General features: G+C 51.6%; 1 protein-coding gene across 1 annotated transcript; it reads right to left on the reverse strand.

The window, feature by feature from the left end:
- Nucleotides 1–21: 21 nt before the first annotated feature.
- Nucleotides 22–8,913, reverse strand: TEX44 (testis expressed 44). Its single transcript, XM_070489413.1, has one exon. The coding sequence runs from the start codon at nucleotides 6,109–6,111 to the stop codon at nucleotides 4,924–4,926; it is 1,188 nt and encodes a 395-aa protein (XP_070345514.1). The 5' UTR covers nucleotides 6,112–8,913; the 3' UTR covers nucleotides 22–4,923.
- Between the last annotated feature and the right edge of the window lie 9,384 nt (nucleotides 8,914–18,297).

Here is an 18,297-nt window from a genome sequence, read left to right on the forward strand (position 1 = left end):
CCTACACGACAGGGTTCAGATTACTTCTGGGTTGGTGAGCACATCCACATGCCAGGAGGGTGGTACACCCCAACTCCACAGAGACAGAAGCTGCTGTGCTGGGGACCCTTCCGGACCTTGCCCTCTACCTCTTCACCTGTATCCTTTTTAACAAACTGAATAGTAAGTAAAGTGTTTCCCTGAGTTCTGTGAGCTATTAAAGCAAACTATCCTGAGGATGGAGTTGTGGGAACCCCCGATTTGTAGCTGAGCTGGACAGAAGTGTGGGTAACCTGGGGACCCACTACTTGTGTGGCATCTGAAGTGGGGGACAGTCTCTGGGACTGAGCCCTTAACTTGTGGGGTCTCTGCTAACTCCAAGTAGTTAGTGTGAGAAGTGAACTGAATTGTAGGACACCCAGGTGGTGTCCACAGAGAACTGGACAATTGCTTGGTGTGGAAAACCCACACATTTGGTGTCAGAAATGTTGTGAGTAAAGAAACGGTTTTCTTTTACCCGCTGCTTTTCTCAGAGGCATACCTCAATCCCCAAGTGGACGTCCTATGGTAGGGCGTTGGTCCTGGACCCCCCTAGTGCAGGCAGTGATGTCTTACCTCCAGCAGAGGGCGTGTTCCCCATTCTTAGGGAGTCCAAGCTCCGGATCCAGGCTGCCTAAGAAATAGGGCTTCGGCTTAGCCCACAGAGGGTCCAGTCTTTCATTTAAAGATTTAAACATGTACTTAAGACCTTAGTTACCTTTCCACATCCCTCTGGGGAGACTGCCCTTGTCTGATCACTTTCTTTTGGAAACACTCTTTCCTGGATGGACTCAGGTTCCTGCAGCCAAAACTATAAACTTGACTTCGGTCACATGATGACTTTAACTAATGAGCCAAGGGACCATAGACGAAACAGGAATACTGTCCTTACAAAACAAATGAAAACACCAGCAAAGGTTTATTTATTTATTTTTACAGTTCTCAAAGTGGCCTCAAATTTCTAACTTTTCTTACAACAAAGAGAGATTCTTTTTAAAAAAAATCTTTGAACATTTTCCATCATTCGAATTTGTAGGTCCCTCCCACAAACACACACACACATCTCAGGTGGAAAAAAAAGAGCAGTCTCTTGGGGCCAGCCCGGTGGCGCAGTGGTTAAGTTCGCACGTTCTGCTTTGGCAGCCCAGGGTTCACCTGTTTGGATCCCGGGTGCGCCCATGGCACCGCTCAGCAAGCCATGCTGTGGTAGGCATCCCACATATAAAGTAGAGGAAGATGGACATGGATGTTAGCTTAGGGCCAATCTTCCTCAACAAAAAGAGGAGGATTGGTAGCAGATGTTAGCTCACGGCTAATCTTCCTCAAAAAAAAAAAAAAAAAAGAGCAGTATCTGGTCATGGTTGGGTTCTCCAGAACATGGTCTCTAAGTCAAGAGAATGGAGCCAGAGTGGGCAGAGGGAGATTGGAGCCTGCGATGCAGACCCCATGCCACCCTAGCCGGCCCCATGGGCGCTCCGGAGCTGGAGCTGTCCTGAGCTGGGCTGGGAGGGTCAGGCCCCAGACTCCTCCATAGACCAGTCACTGGATCAGGCTGCCCGGAACGGCATGCCCTTGGTGAGGTGGCTTTCTGAAGGAGTTGGCCCTGAAGGCTGTCCGCTGGCCGGTTCGCAGCAGCCGGGGGAACAAGTCCTTCACTGAAGACGGCAATCCAACGGGGGAGTGGAGGCCACAGTGTCCCTTCTGCCGCCTGCCAGGACTCGTCGGATGTCAGGACGCTGTGCCCGCCCTGCTGGCTCTTGGCTCAGCCTAAAGTTTCTTTGAGCAGATCCTCTGCTTACAGGCCTATCTCTCAGTGGCAGAACACACACCCCAAAAGATAGTTGTGGATCCTAGAGAAACGCTGGTGGTTGTCAGGCGTTAACCCTGGCATATAAAGGAGGAGGGGGGAGGAGGCGCCAGCTTTGTAGGGGTGAGTTTATATCTTTGTGTTGCTTCAGTTCTCAACACCAAAGAGCACCCTGCATACACCGCCGCCCCGTGACTCTGACAACTCCTCATTCTTTGTCCCCATTTTCTGTCCCTGTTAAGCCTCTCTTCCCAATACTGCTCCCCTTGTTCAGTTTCCGTCCATCCAACACAGTGGCGCACGTGCCCATGATGGGCTGGATCGCTGCCGTGTGCTGACCGCTCCTGCGTCTTAGGAACTGCTTCCCCTCGACTGTGGAATGGGGCCTTTCCCAAGCTGCTCTGTTAGGCTCTTCCTTTCTCGTTCTGGCCGTTTTAACCAGAGCTGGTGTGCACCTTCTCCGGTCCGTCTTGGACTCCTCAGCCCTGAGTGTGTAGCCCCGACCGTCTCCCCAGGTGTGCTGGCCTGTGGGTCCCACCTGCAGAGAAGCTGTGCTGCCAGGCAGATTTGCCTACACAACTGTTTATCCCACAGAAAGAGGAAGGCCGGGAGTAGCAAGGAGAGTGGGTCCTTGGCACATAGCTCCATAGAACCCTTCTGTCATAATAATCACAGTGATCACTAATGCTCATATAGCACTCTGACTATGTGCCGGGCGCCTGACTCATTGACTCATTTATCCTGACAACAGCCGATGCAGTAGGTACTGTTATTATCGTTATTTTACACATGAGGAAACTGAGGCACAGGGAAATGATGGTAACACAGCTAGAGCCAGGCTTCAAGGCAGCCTAGGCCCCAAGGCCATGCTCTTTCCCATTCTGCCAGCTTTAACACCCAAAATGGTGTTGGCCCAGCAGCCCTCCCTGTGGATATCCCCTAATTCTGGGCTGACCCTGGCCCTAGAGGTAGGCGTGAGGCCAGGACAGGCACCGAGGTATTTCATTTCTGTGGCCTCAGTGATTGGTTCTGGAGAGAGTGGGAACCGAGCCAGGCCCGGCAGTGTCCCCCTCTCAGGGACTCTCCTGCCAGAGCCAGCGAGAACAAGGGCCTCTCTCTTTCCAGGAAGGTGGCTGAGTCTCCTGAGAATGGAGCTAGCACAGCGGCCGAGCTGGAAGGACAGACAGAGCCCTGAGGACAAGGCTGAGCCTGGGTCTGGCCACGCCCACACCCGCTGGCCAGTCAGCTAATCCCTCCCCCGGGTCTGGTCTGAGTTTGGCTTCTGTCCCTTTCCATCTTTGCTTCGTCTTTGCAGTCTCACTGTCTAGCAGTGTGTGGCACTTACCTGGTTCAAAAAATAGTTGAGATCATGAATGAACACCTTTGGGGTCTGCCCTGGCAGCGTGCCCACCTGCTCTCTGCTCTGGGCTCTGTTCAGCTTTAGCTGCTTGTCCGCCCTCCCCAGCAAGCGCCCCTCCCACCTGCCTCAGCTTTTGCGCTTATTGCCTCTGTTGGGGGACACACCTCTCCTCTCTTTTTAGGTCTGATTCAGTCGCTTCTCGGGGAGGCCCTGATTACTGGGATCTGAACTGACAATTTCCCTCCTCTCAATTCTTTTCTTTCACTACGTGGGGACAGTCACGTCTCCCCTACGGGAAGTGGCAGCTCCTCCAGGAAGGGATAGACACCCCTGGTTCTTCTTTGCATCCCCTGGGGCCTAGCCTGAGACTTCCTCACATGAGCAGGGTAGTGGTGGCAACCGTGTGCCTCTGGGGGCCAGGCAGGTGACATCAGTCACTGATGCAGGTCAGGAGGTCTCTCGAAAGTGGGCAGCTCAGCTGCCGGTTGCCCTGAAGAAATAAGGCCCCTAGGTTTTTCAAGGGAAGCAGAAAACCATATTTTTATGTGAAATCTCCTGGTTTTTAAATGTTAGCAATTAGTTGACAATTTGAGAAACTCTGGGGTGGGCAAACAAGCCCGTCCATGGGCTAGTTTGGCCAAGGGCATCCATTTGGAGACTCTGCTGGGAATGAGGAACAGCATGAACGAATCCACGGGCAGGGCTGCATGTGAAGGCGTGTGGGCGGTGACCTGCAGAAGGCGCCCGGCCAAGGGCAGGAGAGGAGTCGGGGCCGATGTCCAGCCAGAGCTTCACTCACCAAGTCACGTGACTGGTGTGGCATCGCGTCCAGCCAGAGGGTGGGCTGGTGGCTCCCCTTCCAAGGTGGATGGAATCCCAGACAAGAGTAAAAACCGTGCAGAGACCTGGGTCTATAGGGGACCAACTCATCCTGGCTTGCCTTGGGTTTTCCCGGTTTTAAATCTGAAAGTCCTGCATCCCAGGAACCCTCTTCGTCCGAGGCAAACTGGGATGGTTGGTCACCCTCCCTAGATCCCTGTTCCCACCGTGTCTCCAACCCATCAGAGAATAATAATGGCATGAAGTGTGTGAGCTCATTAAGTGCCAGACACCGAGTGCTAGCACCTGCAGTATTTCCTTAGGTCTCATGACCTCTGCTTGGAGCGGAGCCTTGTCTGTCCTACAGATGACAGTAGGAGGTTCAGAGGGCAAAGTGACCGGCCCAGGGCCAGTAGCCGCACTGGGGTTTTAACCCACATTGGTCTGGCTCAGTGCCCTCTCTCCCACTCTCGGAGAGCCCCAGCAGAGCGGCCTGAGCCCACTAGGTCAGTAGGCCCCAGGGAAGGCGCAGGTCTCACATCCTCAGGAGCGCGCTGACCCGGTTGGAGGTCCAGCCGGGATCAATTTTTGCAGGTGTGAGACCTCCACATCTGGCCCCCCAGCCCTGCCCAGCCTCTTCCCTTTCTGCACTTTGGCCCCCAGCCCCTGAATGGGCCAACCCAAGAAGCCCTCAGAGGACCTCTTTCTGTTTCCAGAACACCCTAGCCCGCTCCTGTCCCTCTGCCCTGTGCCTGCTGCATGGACAGGGGATAAGCTGGCGCTTAGAAAATAAACTCTTGCCGGTGATTTATTGCCTGGTCTGGGGAGAGCCGTCCAGGGTAGGGGTGGGCAAGGGAGCAGGGCCTAAGGGTCCCTGGGGTCTCAGAGGCTGCTGAGCCCGACCCCTCCAGCGCAGGGTCTAGTTGCAGTTGGGGCCGGCCTGGGCCCAGTGTGGGGTGAGGTGGCTGGTCAGGTAGCGCACAGCCGAGTGGATGCCCTCGACCGTCCTTCGCTCCACCCTCTCCAGCATGTGGGTGATGGAGCGCAGGGCTGAGCTGGTCCCCGCCACCAGCCCGGAGGAGAAGGCTGCACTGGCGTTCCCCAGGATGCTGGAGATGGAGCGCAGGCTGGGCCCTGTGCTGTACAGCAGGTCTGTCACAGAGCCACGGCCGGAGGCCAGGAAGCCTGTGGCCATGCCCATGGTGGTCTCAGACCACACCAGGATGTCTGCCAGGGAGCTGATGGATCCCTCGCCCCCGCCCAGCAAGCTGGTCATGGAGCGCATGTAGTTCTCCTCGCTGGCTGTATACAGGCTGCAGTCCAGGGGCCTCCTCCCCAGGGCCACCACATGAGGGGCAGGCGAGGGTGGGGCACTGCCTCCTGGGGAGGGAGGCAACAGCCCAGGCTGCAGGTCTCCTGAGCGGGCCACCAAGTCGTCCTCAGTCACTGTGTGGGACTTGGCTGATGGCAAAGCCTCAGTGTCAGCGTTCAAGGCCTTCGGACCATCAGGTTTCTCCTTGACAGCTTCAGTGACACCAGCGGCCCCAGTGTCAAGCTGGTCAAAGGCGTCTGCAGTGCTCACAGCGGGCTGAGCCTCCACATTTTGGGGGGCCCATACCTGAGCACTTGGGGTCGTTGGAGATAGTTCCTGCTCCCTGTGTGGGATACTTGCCATTTGTGGTGTCTTTTCCTTCCCCAGGGAGTCATGTTGGAAAGCCCTGGAACTCTTAGTCATCCTCAAATTTTGCACCAGCCCACCCCATCCTGCGTTCTGGGGGCTTACAGATATTTGCAGAGCTTCTGGGGCTGGGCGGGCAAGCAGCGCAGTGGCCTCCTTGGGCTCCTGGTCATGCCCTGCAGCAGCTTCATGCTCGTCTTTGTTCCCAGACGCTGATGTGGCCTCAGAGGTGGCTGACTCGATAGGGGCCTGCTCTACATCCTGCTGTTCGGCTGGCGCTGCAGCGCTGCTAGCCACCGGGACGTTTGCAATGAGGGGGACCTGACTTTGGGAACTTCCTGTTGGGCTATCCGTAGATCCGCTGTCGGCCACGTCACCCGGTGTGGGGATGCTGGCGGCTCCGGCCTCTTCCGAGGGCTCAGTGGTCATCTAGGCCCTCTGCCACTTGTGCTGGTTGAGGGAGTGGCCACGGCCTCACTGGGCTGAGTTGTCCAGGTGGTGAGGTCACAGGGGGCTGTGGGCAGCCGGCGATGTCACAGGCATCTGCAGAGCAAGGGTCCTGAGCCTCCTGAGTGACTGCCCTCGTGGGCTGACCCACAGAATGATCTGTAGCCAAGTTTGCAGGTGCATGAGGAGAGAAAGGCAGATGTCCTGGAAAAAGGTGGAGGTGTGTATACAGGTGCAGGTGCCCGCAAGAAATCATGATGGCTGTGTCTCTGATGAAAGAGGATAGGAGGCAGACGTTGATTTATAATCACTGGTGACTCGGGACCCTGATTTGGCCAGTCTGTCTGCAGAGTGAGTGAGTTGGAATCAGTGAGGGCTAAGGGCCTGGGCAGCGCTAGCCCTGCCCGTCTCTGGCTGTGGGGTGCTGTAGACTGAATGCTGAATGTTTGTGTTTCTTCCACCAAATTCACAAGTTGAAAGCTAATCCCTGATGTAACAGTGTTAGGAGGTGGGGCCTTTGGGAGGGGATTAGGTCACGAGCGTGGAGCCTTCGTGCATGGAATTAGTGCCCTTATAGGAGAGAGCCCAGAGAGCCCCCGACCCCTTCCTCCATGTGGGGACACAGCGAGAAGACGGCCTTCTAGAAAGTAGGAAGCGGGCTCTCACCAGACACCGAATCTGCCAGCACCTTGACCTTGGACTTCTAGCCTCCAGAACCGTGAGAGATAAACTGCTGTTGTTTATGAGCCCCCCAGTCTATGGTGTTGTGTTCTCGCAGCCCGAGCGGACGAAGATGGGGTTAACCCTTGTGGCACAGGACAAACAGTCTCCGTCTTCTCCCTGCTGGGCCGGGCCGGGAGAGCAGAGAATAACAAAAGAGCTGGGAGCCCGAGTGTCCTCGGAAAAGTGTGGACCCAGATGAACCTGCCCGCGCTCATGCTCTTCATTAAGAAGCGGTCGGAGAGGAAGGTCCCGGTCTTCTGTGTCCGTGCCTCCCCCGGGTCATCAGCTAAAACTTAGTGACTATTTATCACAAGCAGGAGATGGAGTGAGGCATCTAATCCTTGCAATTACCCCGTCATCTCTAAGGGGGTACGTAGCCTCTATTATACCCATTTCACACCCGGGGAAACAGAGCCTTGGAAGGATTAGGTGACTTATTCAGTCACACGATTAATAAGCACTGAATCTGGGATTTGAACCCTGTCTGGCTTCAGAACTCAAGCTCTCTAGCACTGTCTTATACCCAGGAGGGATACTAAAAATTTTGAGTGACTGGCATGCTAAGGACCCTGGCAAATGCAGACAGAGTCCTCCCATAATCCCATCACACCAGGTGGGACACAGCTGGTGTCACTTCTCCTGAGCACCAGGCTCAACGCTTGCTGAGTATTTCTTCTCCCCATGAATACTCTGCTGCCGTCTCAGAGGTCATAGGGCAAACCAAGTTTGGTGGGGTGGGAGGGACCAGTTGGTACAGCCTTGTACCTTGTGAAGGAATCATGGAGAAGACTGCTGGTTGCTCATCCTAACAGTCCTTCTTCATTAGTATTAGAACCCCAGTTTTATTCATGGTGGCCATGTGCTCAGCCAAAAAATACATTTCCCAGCCTACCTTGCAGCTAGGTAAGATCTTACAGCCATTGAGATGTAAGCAGAGGGTATTAAGTGGAACTTCAGAAAGGAACGCCTTTTTGCTCTTTCCCCTTTATGCCATCCCGCTATCAGGAATGTGAAGGCTGGAGCACAAGCAGCCATATTGGTCCGGGAAGTAACCTTGAGGTTGGAAAGCACACACTAAGATGATGGAGCACAAAGCTAGAAGGAATCTGGGTGCCATAGTTACAGCCACCATAGCAGCCCTCAGACCACACCAGACTGTTGCTGTCCTCCAGAATTCCTATATGTGAGGGAAAATAAACCACATACATACTCAAACTATTGTTATTTTGAGTTTTCTATTACATACAGCTAAACTTGAGCCTCATTCAATTCCCATAGTTATTAGATTCCTGTCAGGTGGTCGTTCCGTGCTTGGGTGAATGTCTTTGTGTCCTAACACTCAAGATCAGCACACTGTGTTGACTGCCTGGCACAGTACAGGTGTTATTTCAGGTGAGGAAACAGAGATTTAGAGAAACTAAGTACACAGCAAGTTACCTGGCATCTACCTGACTCCAAAGCTCGCCATACCCCACACTGCTCCCTGCTTCTAGTTAGGAAGTTCTTGATGTCGCGTCATGGACAGCACTATAAGCACTCTTCACAGGCACTGCAGCCAAACTCCTTCTCCTTACCTTCTATTTGGAATTTAATTTTTTTTTTTTTTTGGTGAGGAAGATTAGCCCTGAGCTAACATCTGTTGCCAATCCTCCTCCACTCTGTATGTGGGTCACTGCCACAGCATGGCTTGACAAATGGTGCAGGTCTGTGCCCAGAATCTGAACCTGTGGACCTGGGCCACCAAAGCAGAGTGTGCTGGACTTAACCACTGAGCCATTGAGCTGGCCCCTGGAATTCAATTTTTGATTCTGCATTCTGCACTTTATATGTACCCTTGTTCACATGCCTTAAAAATCTGTGCCAAGTCAAGATAGAGGAGAATCAAGAAGGATTAATGTCAGAGAGCAGAGAGGATTATTAAAATTTGGGGACAAAAATATTGTTTACTTATAAGTAAATATTAAATAACATTGTTGTAGAACTTAATGTATATTTATCCTGTTATTATGTGGAATATAGACACACACACATACAAAAGAAAATTTATCTCAGAGTTTTTTCCCTTAATTTACTTCAAAAGTTTCCTGCCTTTATTAAGCAGGGTTCAGAGGAAGAAATTAGTCTGGAAAAATCTGTTTTTGATTTCTTTTCAACTCCTGTCTCATGGGGACAATGACTGTCCTACACTCTCTGAAGGGGGCAACACTCATGGTCCCTTTTTTTTTTTTCTTTTGTTGAGGCAGATTAGCCCTCTGCTAACATCCACCACCAATCCTCCTCTTTTTTGCTGAGGCAGACTGGCCCTGAACTAAAATCTGTGCCCATCTTCCTCTACTTTATATGTGGGACGCCTGCCACAGCATGGCTTGACAAATGAAGCATAAGTCCACACCTGGGATCTGAACCAGCGAACCCTGGGCCGCTGAAGGAGAATGTGCTAACTTAACCACTGCACCACTGGCCCGGCCCCTCAGGATCCCTTTTGAGAAAGCCCACGCTCCATGATTCCCCAGAGTCCACGCAGCTAGGCAGTTGGTAATGTGGCTACCGTGTGGCCTCTGGCGCTGAGCTTCCTGGGTTTGTAGCCTCCAGCCCTCCAGGACCAGTTCAGCCGACCCCGGCTCTTATCAACAGAGTGATGAAGAATTTTCTTTCAGAAAATCTGCAGAGTCATGCAGCCAGGGTGTGCGCAAAAGAAGAAATCTTGACCTGAAGTGACTGCAGAACCAAAGATCCTCCTTTGCAGGAACCCAAGGACCAGAACACGACCGGAACTTGAAAGTTGGACTCTTATCAGAAGCGAGGGGTCCCTCATTCAGGAGATCTGATGTTAAAATTCCTTCCCCACCTCATCACAAATGTTTAGAACTCTTGCATAAATGCTTAGAACCTGATCAAAAATGTTTAGAACCTCATCCTAAGTGTTTAGAACCTCATCCTAAGTGTTTATAACCTCACCATAAATGCTTGAAGCCCACCAAGCAAAGCCTGTCCCACCAGCGTTTCCACGTGCCAGCCTGTTCTCCCTAACTTCTTAAATTTTGCCCCAAATCTGGAACTGGGGAGACAGATCTGAGGGCACGCCCCCTGTTCTCCTTGCAGATCGATCTCGCAGAATAAAGCTGATCTCTTTCCCCAAAGCCTGATGCTGTAATTAATTGGCTGGTTATGTGCATGGGGCAAGAGAACCCCAGTTTTGTGTGGTAAGAGGTTCAAATCCTGCTGTTGACGCAAATTTTCCATAACCAACCTATAAATCAGAATTGGGGTGAGTTTACTCTGAGCCAGAGTGAGGATTATAACCCGGGAAGGCCTTAGAAGGCGTTCTGGAGAGGCGTGGGTTTCAGTACAATCTTACATCTTTTTAGAACAAAGAACATACATTAAACACACCCAGGGTACATTTTCAAAGAGGTATTCAGTTGCAAATTGGCAGGTCAACGTGACCATGACCATCACCAAGATGCCAGGAAAGGGACTAATCCTGGCGTTACCAATAGGGCGTAGCAGGGGAAGTCTGCATTCTTTATCTTAAGAGAGTGCATTCCTTACTTTAATGGATAAGCAGATGTACAATGTACGTTTGATAGACCATAAATTAGGCTTTCTAGTTCAAGCCGAATCAGTTTGGAACTTGAATAGTTACCCCATATACCTCAATATGTGAAAATCTCTTGGCACTGCTATAACTAGCTGTGTAACCTAAGGCAAGTTACTTAACATCTCTGTGTTTTGGTTCCTCCATCTGTAAAATGGGGACGATAATAGTCCTTACCCGTGGTATAGTGAAAAATATATACTTACTCTTTGTCCCAGGTTCCTGGCACAGAGTCCCTAAAACTTTTGGAATTACCTGGTAGGAGTGTCTTCTGTTAATCATAACAAGCCCCCCCCCACCCCTTTTGAGGAAGATTAGCCCTGAGCCAACATCTGCCACCAATCCTCCTCTTTTTGCTGAGGAAAAGTGGCCCTGAGCTAACATTCATGCCCATCTTCCTCTACTTTATATGTGGGATGCCTGCCACAGCATGGCTGTGATGAGGATTTTTAGGCTGGTTAGTTTTAAAACTACAGATGAGATTCAGGCTCCAAGGAGTGGAATTTGTTTGCCCCTTTGTTGGGAAATATTTACATTTCTAAGGGAAACCTCTATCTGTGAAAATGCCTCCCTCTCTGTGCCAGGAAGAAGGGGGGGATGGTCTTATCTCTAGAAGCTCTTAGTCAATGCCAGAGGCAAGAACTTAAGTTGGTTACTGTCTGGCAACCTCATGTAACTGACCCCCCCCCCCCCAATCCTCCTTTGTCTTTAGCCGAGGATAAAATTCAAGCGGTGACTTCTGACATTTACTCAATCCGGTTTGATTCTTATCTAAAAGTTGTGGGACCGCCAAATGGCCAGACCACACGGGCACTGATACCATTTTAACTTTTTAACATATTCTTTGTCTTGTGAAGAGATAACTCACATACCTATGCCTTAAATTTAGCCCTAACCCTCAACTCGGGGCAGCAGCAGGAGCTCTGACTGCCCGTGGGTCCTGTCCCCACGCACCAGCTCTGCCTGCCCATGGGTCCTGTCCCCATGCCAGCGGGGGCAGCAGAAGCAGCAGCAGCAGGAGCTCTGACTGCCCGTGGGTCCTGTCCCCAGGCACCAGCTCTGCCTGCCCATGGGTCCTGTCCCCATGCCAGCGGGGGCAGCAGAAGCAGCAGCAGCAGGAGCTGACTGCCCGTGGGTCCTGTCCCCATGCCGGCAGCAGAAGCTCTGACTGCCCATGGGTCCTGTCCCCATGCTATTCCACACTATTCTCTAAATAAAAGAGCACTCCTGCCAGATCTTGAGAGTCTAAGAAATCTTTCTTTCGACTCCTCGGCTCATCGACCCCGCATCAGCTGGACAAGTGGTGCCCAGGTCAATACCCAGGATCCAGGCTGGCGAACCCCCAAAGCTGAACGTGGGAATTGAACCGCTACACCACCAGGTGGGTCCCCACAATGAGTCCCTTTTGACCATACCTGAGTTTATGCTAATAGGGTGACTAGATAGCTTCCCCTGGGGAGTGGTTCCTGGAAGAACCAATCATGTGATCAGAGGGCTGGAACTGTCGCACCATCCCCAGAGCCCCAGGGAGGGAGTGGGGCCAGAGGTCGAGTTAATCATCAATGGCCAGTGTTTTAACCAATCATGCCTACGTAGGGAAACTTTGATAAAAACCCTGAAACAAGGCTAAGGGAGCTTTCTGGGGTGGTGAACACATAGGTAACCACAGGACCAGAATTTCCCACCCCAAAATATGCCTCTTTGGCATAAGGATTATTTTGAACTGCTGGTTATTAAGAAACAGCAGACACAGGAAAAGCTCTGAAAACCCAGTAGAAGTTAGCCTTTTTAAGAGAAATTTACATTTATCAGAGAAATCTCCACTTGTAAGGATGTCTCCCTCTCTGGGCCCCGAGGAGGAGGATGACTCTAAATCTTTAGAAACTCCTATCAATGGAGAAGGCACTGATTTAAATCTGCATAACAGCTTTACTCTGTTTACTGTGCCCTTCCTGGTCACCTTGCATAGCTGGACCCCATCTTAACAACAGAAGGTTTAAGCTGTTTTTCACGGGCAGGGAGCCAGCCAGGAACATGTGCAGAAGAGAAAATTTTGACCTGCCAATCAAAGTTCATCCTGCCAGGGCTTCCGCATACCAGCCGGCCCTCCTTGACCCCTCAAACCTTACCCCAAACCTTGGATGGGGAGACAGAGTTGAGAGCTTGGCCTCCTGTCTCCTTGCCGGTCGACCTTGCAATAAAGCCTTTCTTCTCTCAAAAGCCAGTGTGCCTCGGTGTCGGCTTCTGTGCGTGTTGGGTGGCGAGCCCTTGCTTGGTACACATCCACCTGCTGGGAGGGTGGCTGCCCCGACTCCACGGGGACAGAAACTCCTGCTCTCACCCTTCCTGACCTCACCCTGTGAATCTCTCCATCTGGCTGTTCATTCATATCTTTTGTAATAAACTGTAGTCCTAAGCACAACGTTTTCCTGGGTTCTGTGAGTCCTTCTCATGAAGATGAGGGGGGCTGGGCAGAAGTGCAGGCAGCCTGGGGACCCCATTTGCAACTGGCACCTGAAGTGGGGGCAGTCTTGTGGGACTGAGCCCCTAACCTATGGGGTCTGTACTGAGTCTGGGTAGTTAGTGTCAGAACTGAACTGAACGGCTGGACACCCATTTGGGGTCGGCCCAACAGCATGGATGCACGAATGCAAGGAGGGGATGGCGATAAAGTGCTTGGGAGGCACAGAGCCCTGGGGAGTGTTGGACAGCATGGTGATGATGATGATGATGATGGTAAGTCGTCTTCTTTTCTGGACAGGCTGCCTGTGGTCAGGGGCTCATGGATGACTTCCCCTTTCAAGAGTCTCTTCACCAAATGATCCCAAGATTCCCTTGGAGGGAATGTCTGCTTGTGGTGACTCCCAGGTCACTTCCCAGACCTCCCTCACTAGAATCCACCCCCTGCTCCATAAGTCCTATTCCTGTGGTCCCTGCAGTGACTCAATACTTAGCCTTCCCTCACCAGGAAGAGTGATCCAGGGCGATGGCCTTCACTAGGCTCCCTGGGGATTCAGGGGGCCACCCCAGCGCCTTCCCCCTTTAGGTGGATTTGCCCTGGACCCTTTGCTGCATTAGCATGTGGCCGATGGGAATCACGCACCTGGAGCCCCTGCAGCAAGGAGGGTGCATAGTGAGGGAGGGGGTTTGGCCCCAGTCCAGCTCCGGGGCAGGTCCTGATGGTCAAAGCCATTTCCCTGAGCAGTAGCTGGATCAGGCACAAACCTTCACAGAATGCTGGCCATGAGTCATGAGAGAGAGGTGAGGTCAGCTAGGGCCTCTGGGAGGTTTCCTCGCTCATTAAAAGACCTGGGAAGATGTGGTCCTCCTCTGCTCCTGTACACAATCACATCTAGTTGAGCCTCTTGTGGCCACAGGGGCACCTGACCTGAGAAAAACCCCACACAAAGGATGGTAGAGCCAGAGGGGTTACAGAAAAGTAGGGCAAAGCCTTGATCAAACTGTCCCTGCCGTCACTCAGCCATCAGATTTCCTGTGATGGGAGGTGATTTGTTTCCAAGTTGCTTCAGTAAGTTGACAGGGCTTTCTGTTACTGGCAGTGGAGGGCAGCTTAAGGGATAGCACCCCTAGCCTGAAAGTCATTCAGGGACCCGAACAGTGGCAGTTCCACCATCCTGCCTCTCTGGAGCACCCTGGATCCTCTGGCTGTCATGGCCACTGCTCTCGTGTCACCTCCCTCCTGCCTGGACTTCAGACATCTCCATCCCAAGACCTCTGCCCACACTGGTCCAGAAATCACCCACAGGCTCCCTCACACACCCTCCCTCGGATTCCTCCTTGGCGCAGACATTCGGCTAAAGCCACCACCACAGATCAAATACTGCAGGGCTCATCAAAGAAGCAAAAATTGTCATTTCTGGGGCCGGCCCAGTGGCGCAGTGATTAAGTTTGCATGTTCTGCTTCTCGGCGGCCTGGGGTTCGCCAGTTCGGATCCTGGGTGCGGACATGGCACTGTTAGGCAAGCCATGCTGTGGTAGGCGTCCCACGTATAAAGTAGAGGAAGATGGGCACAGATGTTAGCTCAGGGCCAGTCTTCCTCAGCAAAAAGAGGAGGATTGGCAGTAGTTAGCTCAGGGCTAATCTTCCTCAAAAAAAAAAAAAGAAAGAATAAAAAAAAAATTGTCATTTCTCCCCCAGAGTCTACACTAACAGACCGAGGCCTATGAACCAATGCAGCCAGTTGGCATCTGTGGTGGGTTTAACTTTGGTCCCCCAAAAGATATGTCCATATCCTAGCTCCTGGAGCCTGTGAATGTGGTCGGTCTTTGCAGATGTAATTAAATTAAGGCTCTTGAGATCATCCGGAATTAGGGTGGGTCCTAAATCCAGTGACTAGTGTCTGTATAAGAGAGGAGAAGTGTTTTGACTGTCTCCTTAGATACTGTGTGTCTACTTGGCATCTATTAATCACAGGGCCAAACTATCAGCCGAAATATTTCTCTCTCCTGCCGGTCAGCTTGCCTTATCTCCTTTCCTGTGCAGACAGGCTCAGCCAAGGCAGAGACCCCACCCTCCTTCTTGTCTAACTTGCACACACCAGACCGGTATTGCGCCTGTCCTGAGTCAGCCCAGGCCAGGTACCAGGCACCGGGAGAGCCCAAAGGCCACCAGGCTTGTTTAGCCTAGCCAGTCTGACACTTCACTCTGCTTTGCCTTGCCTTCCGGAGGAAACTCCACTATAGGCTCCGGCTTGTTCCTCGCTCCTGTCTTCTGCCTCCTGACCACCCTGGTGTTCCCCATGTGGCCTTGGTGGCAGCAGGTGCCCCTTCTCTCAGGACATCTAAGTAATAAATTCTCCTTTCGATGGCAGTGACCTCTCCATGGTGTCACTCAGTCGCCTCCATAAATTAAAATCTCCCGGATACAAGTGAGACAATAAGGGAGAAGGAGAAGGGAGAAGACACGGACCAGGGAAATGGCCACGTGAAGACGGAGGCAGAGACTGGAGTGATACGAGTGCAGGAGTGTCTGGAGCCAGCAGAAGCTGGAAGAGGTGAGGAAGGACCCTCCCCCCAGCCCAGAGCCTTCAGGGGGAGCGTGGCCTGCAGACGCCTTGATTTCGGACTTCTGGCCTCGGAAATCTGTGGGGATTTGTTATGGCGGCTCCAGGAAGCTAACAGAGCATCTACCAGTTGACGACCACTTGTTGAGTCTTTATTCTTAACACACACTCAGACGCTGTACTACTTGACCCTCCCGACAATGCCTTGTGGTCAGTACTGTCGTCCCCATTTTACAGATGAGGGAAGTGCGCCTCAGCCAGGAGAAGAGCTGGGGGTGAGCCAGCCCGTGCCGCCCAAGCCCCTAAGCCCATAAGCCACTGCGCGATCGTGTGACCCGATGGTGCGGAACCGGTACCCTTTTAGAGGAGGGGAGGATGTTGCTTCCGCAAACCTGTGCAGTCACATTTGGGCACACCAGTCCCCCCTTCACCCCAAGCCCCTGATGCCGTCACCTGCTTTCTATACCTGCTGTGATGGGCACCGTTCACCATGGTCCCTGCTCTAGCCGCTGCCACCTCGGGGTGGCCCCTGGACCTGGTCACTCCCTGGCCCCCCACGCCTGCTCCTGGGAGTGTGTCCTGGAGCCTTCGGGACTCTGTGGCCCTGCCTGCAGCCGCACCCCATGGCCTTGTCCACCTTGAGGCGGGTGGTGCACATAGGCCCTGCTCTCCAGTGAGACCACCTTGGGGAGACCAGGGAAGGCCCTTGGCGGCCTGAGTCTGTGGCTGGCTGCTCTTCGGACCCTCAGCCCCAACTCTCGGCTCCCAGGGCAGCCTTTCTGGATATCAGCATCCTAGAGGGGGCTCCAGATTCTGTATCTTCCCAGAACTCCCACTTCCTGTATGTTCAACACACTTAAGGAGGTGGAGCACCCTGGGCTCCATCAGCAGATGGTACGGGAATTCTGCTTCGAACAGACACTGGGTTTGTTTGGAAGAAATAGGTTAATAAGCCCCATGGGGTGCGGGCCGAGACCCCAAAGGCATTCTCAAGTAACAAAGGATGATGCTACCCTGCTTTCTAAGGAAGTGGATGCTGTTAACCTGAGGGCCTTCGTCTGGAAAGAGCTGGGTTTGGGCCAGGAGCCTGGTTGTTCACGGGGGAGACGGGGTGAGGATTTTGAAGTTACTGGGAATCGATTGCTGGAGTTAGAGGCGAGGAGCGAGGCCAGCTATGCTGCGAAGTGGGGAAAGCTCAGGCTCCCTGCGGTGGAGCGGGTGAGGCTCAGGGAGAACAGAAATGTCTGCAGGGAATTTTTCAGTTGTTTGCGCTCAGGTCTCCGAGGTAAACCCCTCATCTTCATCGCCAAACATCAAAAATCACACCTTGTTTGCTAAAGCTTCTGTGAGTGCTGGCGCTGGGGACTGTGGCCCTGGGGGAGTGTTTTGCTTGGAGCAGACCACCCTTGGGGACACAGAGAGCAGGGACAGCGGAGGACGGGCTTGCAAAATGGCGCTGGGACAATTGGTGACGTATTTGGAAAAACATTGGGTTAGTTTCTCACTTTCACTTCCAGATATTAAAGAGCTTGACGCAAAGAAAGAAAATGAGAGAGAGAGATCAAAAGCAGACTAAAAGGAAATATTTGATTTGGGGAAGAAGTATTTTCGGAATGTAAAAGCTGGTAAAGAAATTCCGAAGGGGAAAATTAGACACAGGTCAAAACCACTCTAAAAAATGTAAAAGCAAACCACAAACTGGGAAAAAATATTTGCTACAGATACCACAAAGAGCTAATATCTATCCTATATAAAGATCCCAAACAGACTGGTAAGACGCAATTAGATACCCAATAACACAATATACAACGGATGAGACAGACTGTCACTGCACAATATTGGGGTTCTCTTGCCCGATGGGCATTTAAAAAGCCAGTTAATTATGGCATCGGCGTTTGGAAAAAGAAATCAGCTTTATTCTGCGAGACTGATCTGCAGGGAGACAGGTGGTGTGTGCCCTCAGATCTGTCTCCCCAATTCCACATTTGGGACAAAATTTAAGAGGCTAGGGAGAACAGGCTGGCACATGGAAACGCTGGTGGGACAGGCTTTGCTTGGTGGGCTTCAGGCATTTATGGTGAGGTTCTGAACACTTATGGTGAGGTTCTAAACATTTTTGATGAGGTTCTAAGCATTTTTGATGAAGTTCTAAGCATTTTTGATGAGGAGGGGAAGGAATTTTAACATCAGATCTTCCTGAATGATGGCCCTCTCGCTTCTGATAAGAGTCTGACTTTAAGGTCTGTTTGTGTCCTCGTCTTTGGGTTCCATGGGGAGGAGAATCTTTGGTCACTTCAGGCCAAGATTTCTTCTTCTGTGCACGCTCTGGCTACATGACTTTGCAAGTTTGCTGAAAGACAATTCTTAATCACTCTGTTGATAAGAGATGGGGTCTTTCAAACTGGCTCTTAAGGGGTCTGCAGTCACAAGACCATGCACCAAAGAAATCTGGATAACTAATAAACACAGGGAAATGTTCAAATATATTAGTAGTCCAAGAAATATATATAAAAAAGTATCTTTGGGTGGTGGAATTATAAATGACAATAAAATTGTAACTGCATTTTGTAATTTTTCTACAGTTACACTTGCATCAAGAGAAAATCCTAAAAGTGTTCAAAGGACACAATTATGAGATGCCATTGAATAACAAATGAGTAGTCAGCGTCAGAGATTTCTAGTTGTGGTGGATCGTGGGCAAGTTTTTTTCTTTCAAGCTTTTGTGCATTTTAAGACTTATATTGTTCATTTGCCCTTTCAACAATGAAGAAATATTACTTTAAGTATTAGAATGAATTTGCAAGTTAAAATAAATTCCTTCTT

This window comes from Equus asinus, chromosome 19 (genome assembly GCF_041296235.1).
Source record: "Equus asinus isolate D_3611 breed Donkey chromosome 19, EquAss-T2T_v2, whole genome shotgun sequence".
Taxonomy (NCBI): Eukaryota; Metazoa; Chordata; class Mammalia; order Perissodactyla; family Equidae; genus Equus; species Equus asinus.

Coding starts and splice junctions, on each gene's coding strand:
- TEX44 (XM_070489413.1), bottom strand. CDS start 6,111: ATGACCACTGAGCCCTCGGAAGAGGCCGGAGCCGCCAGCATCCCCACA.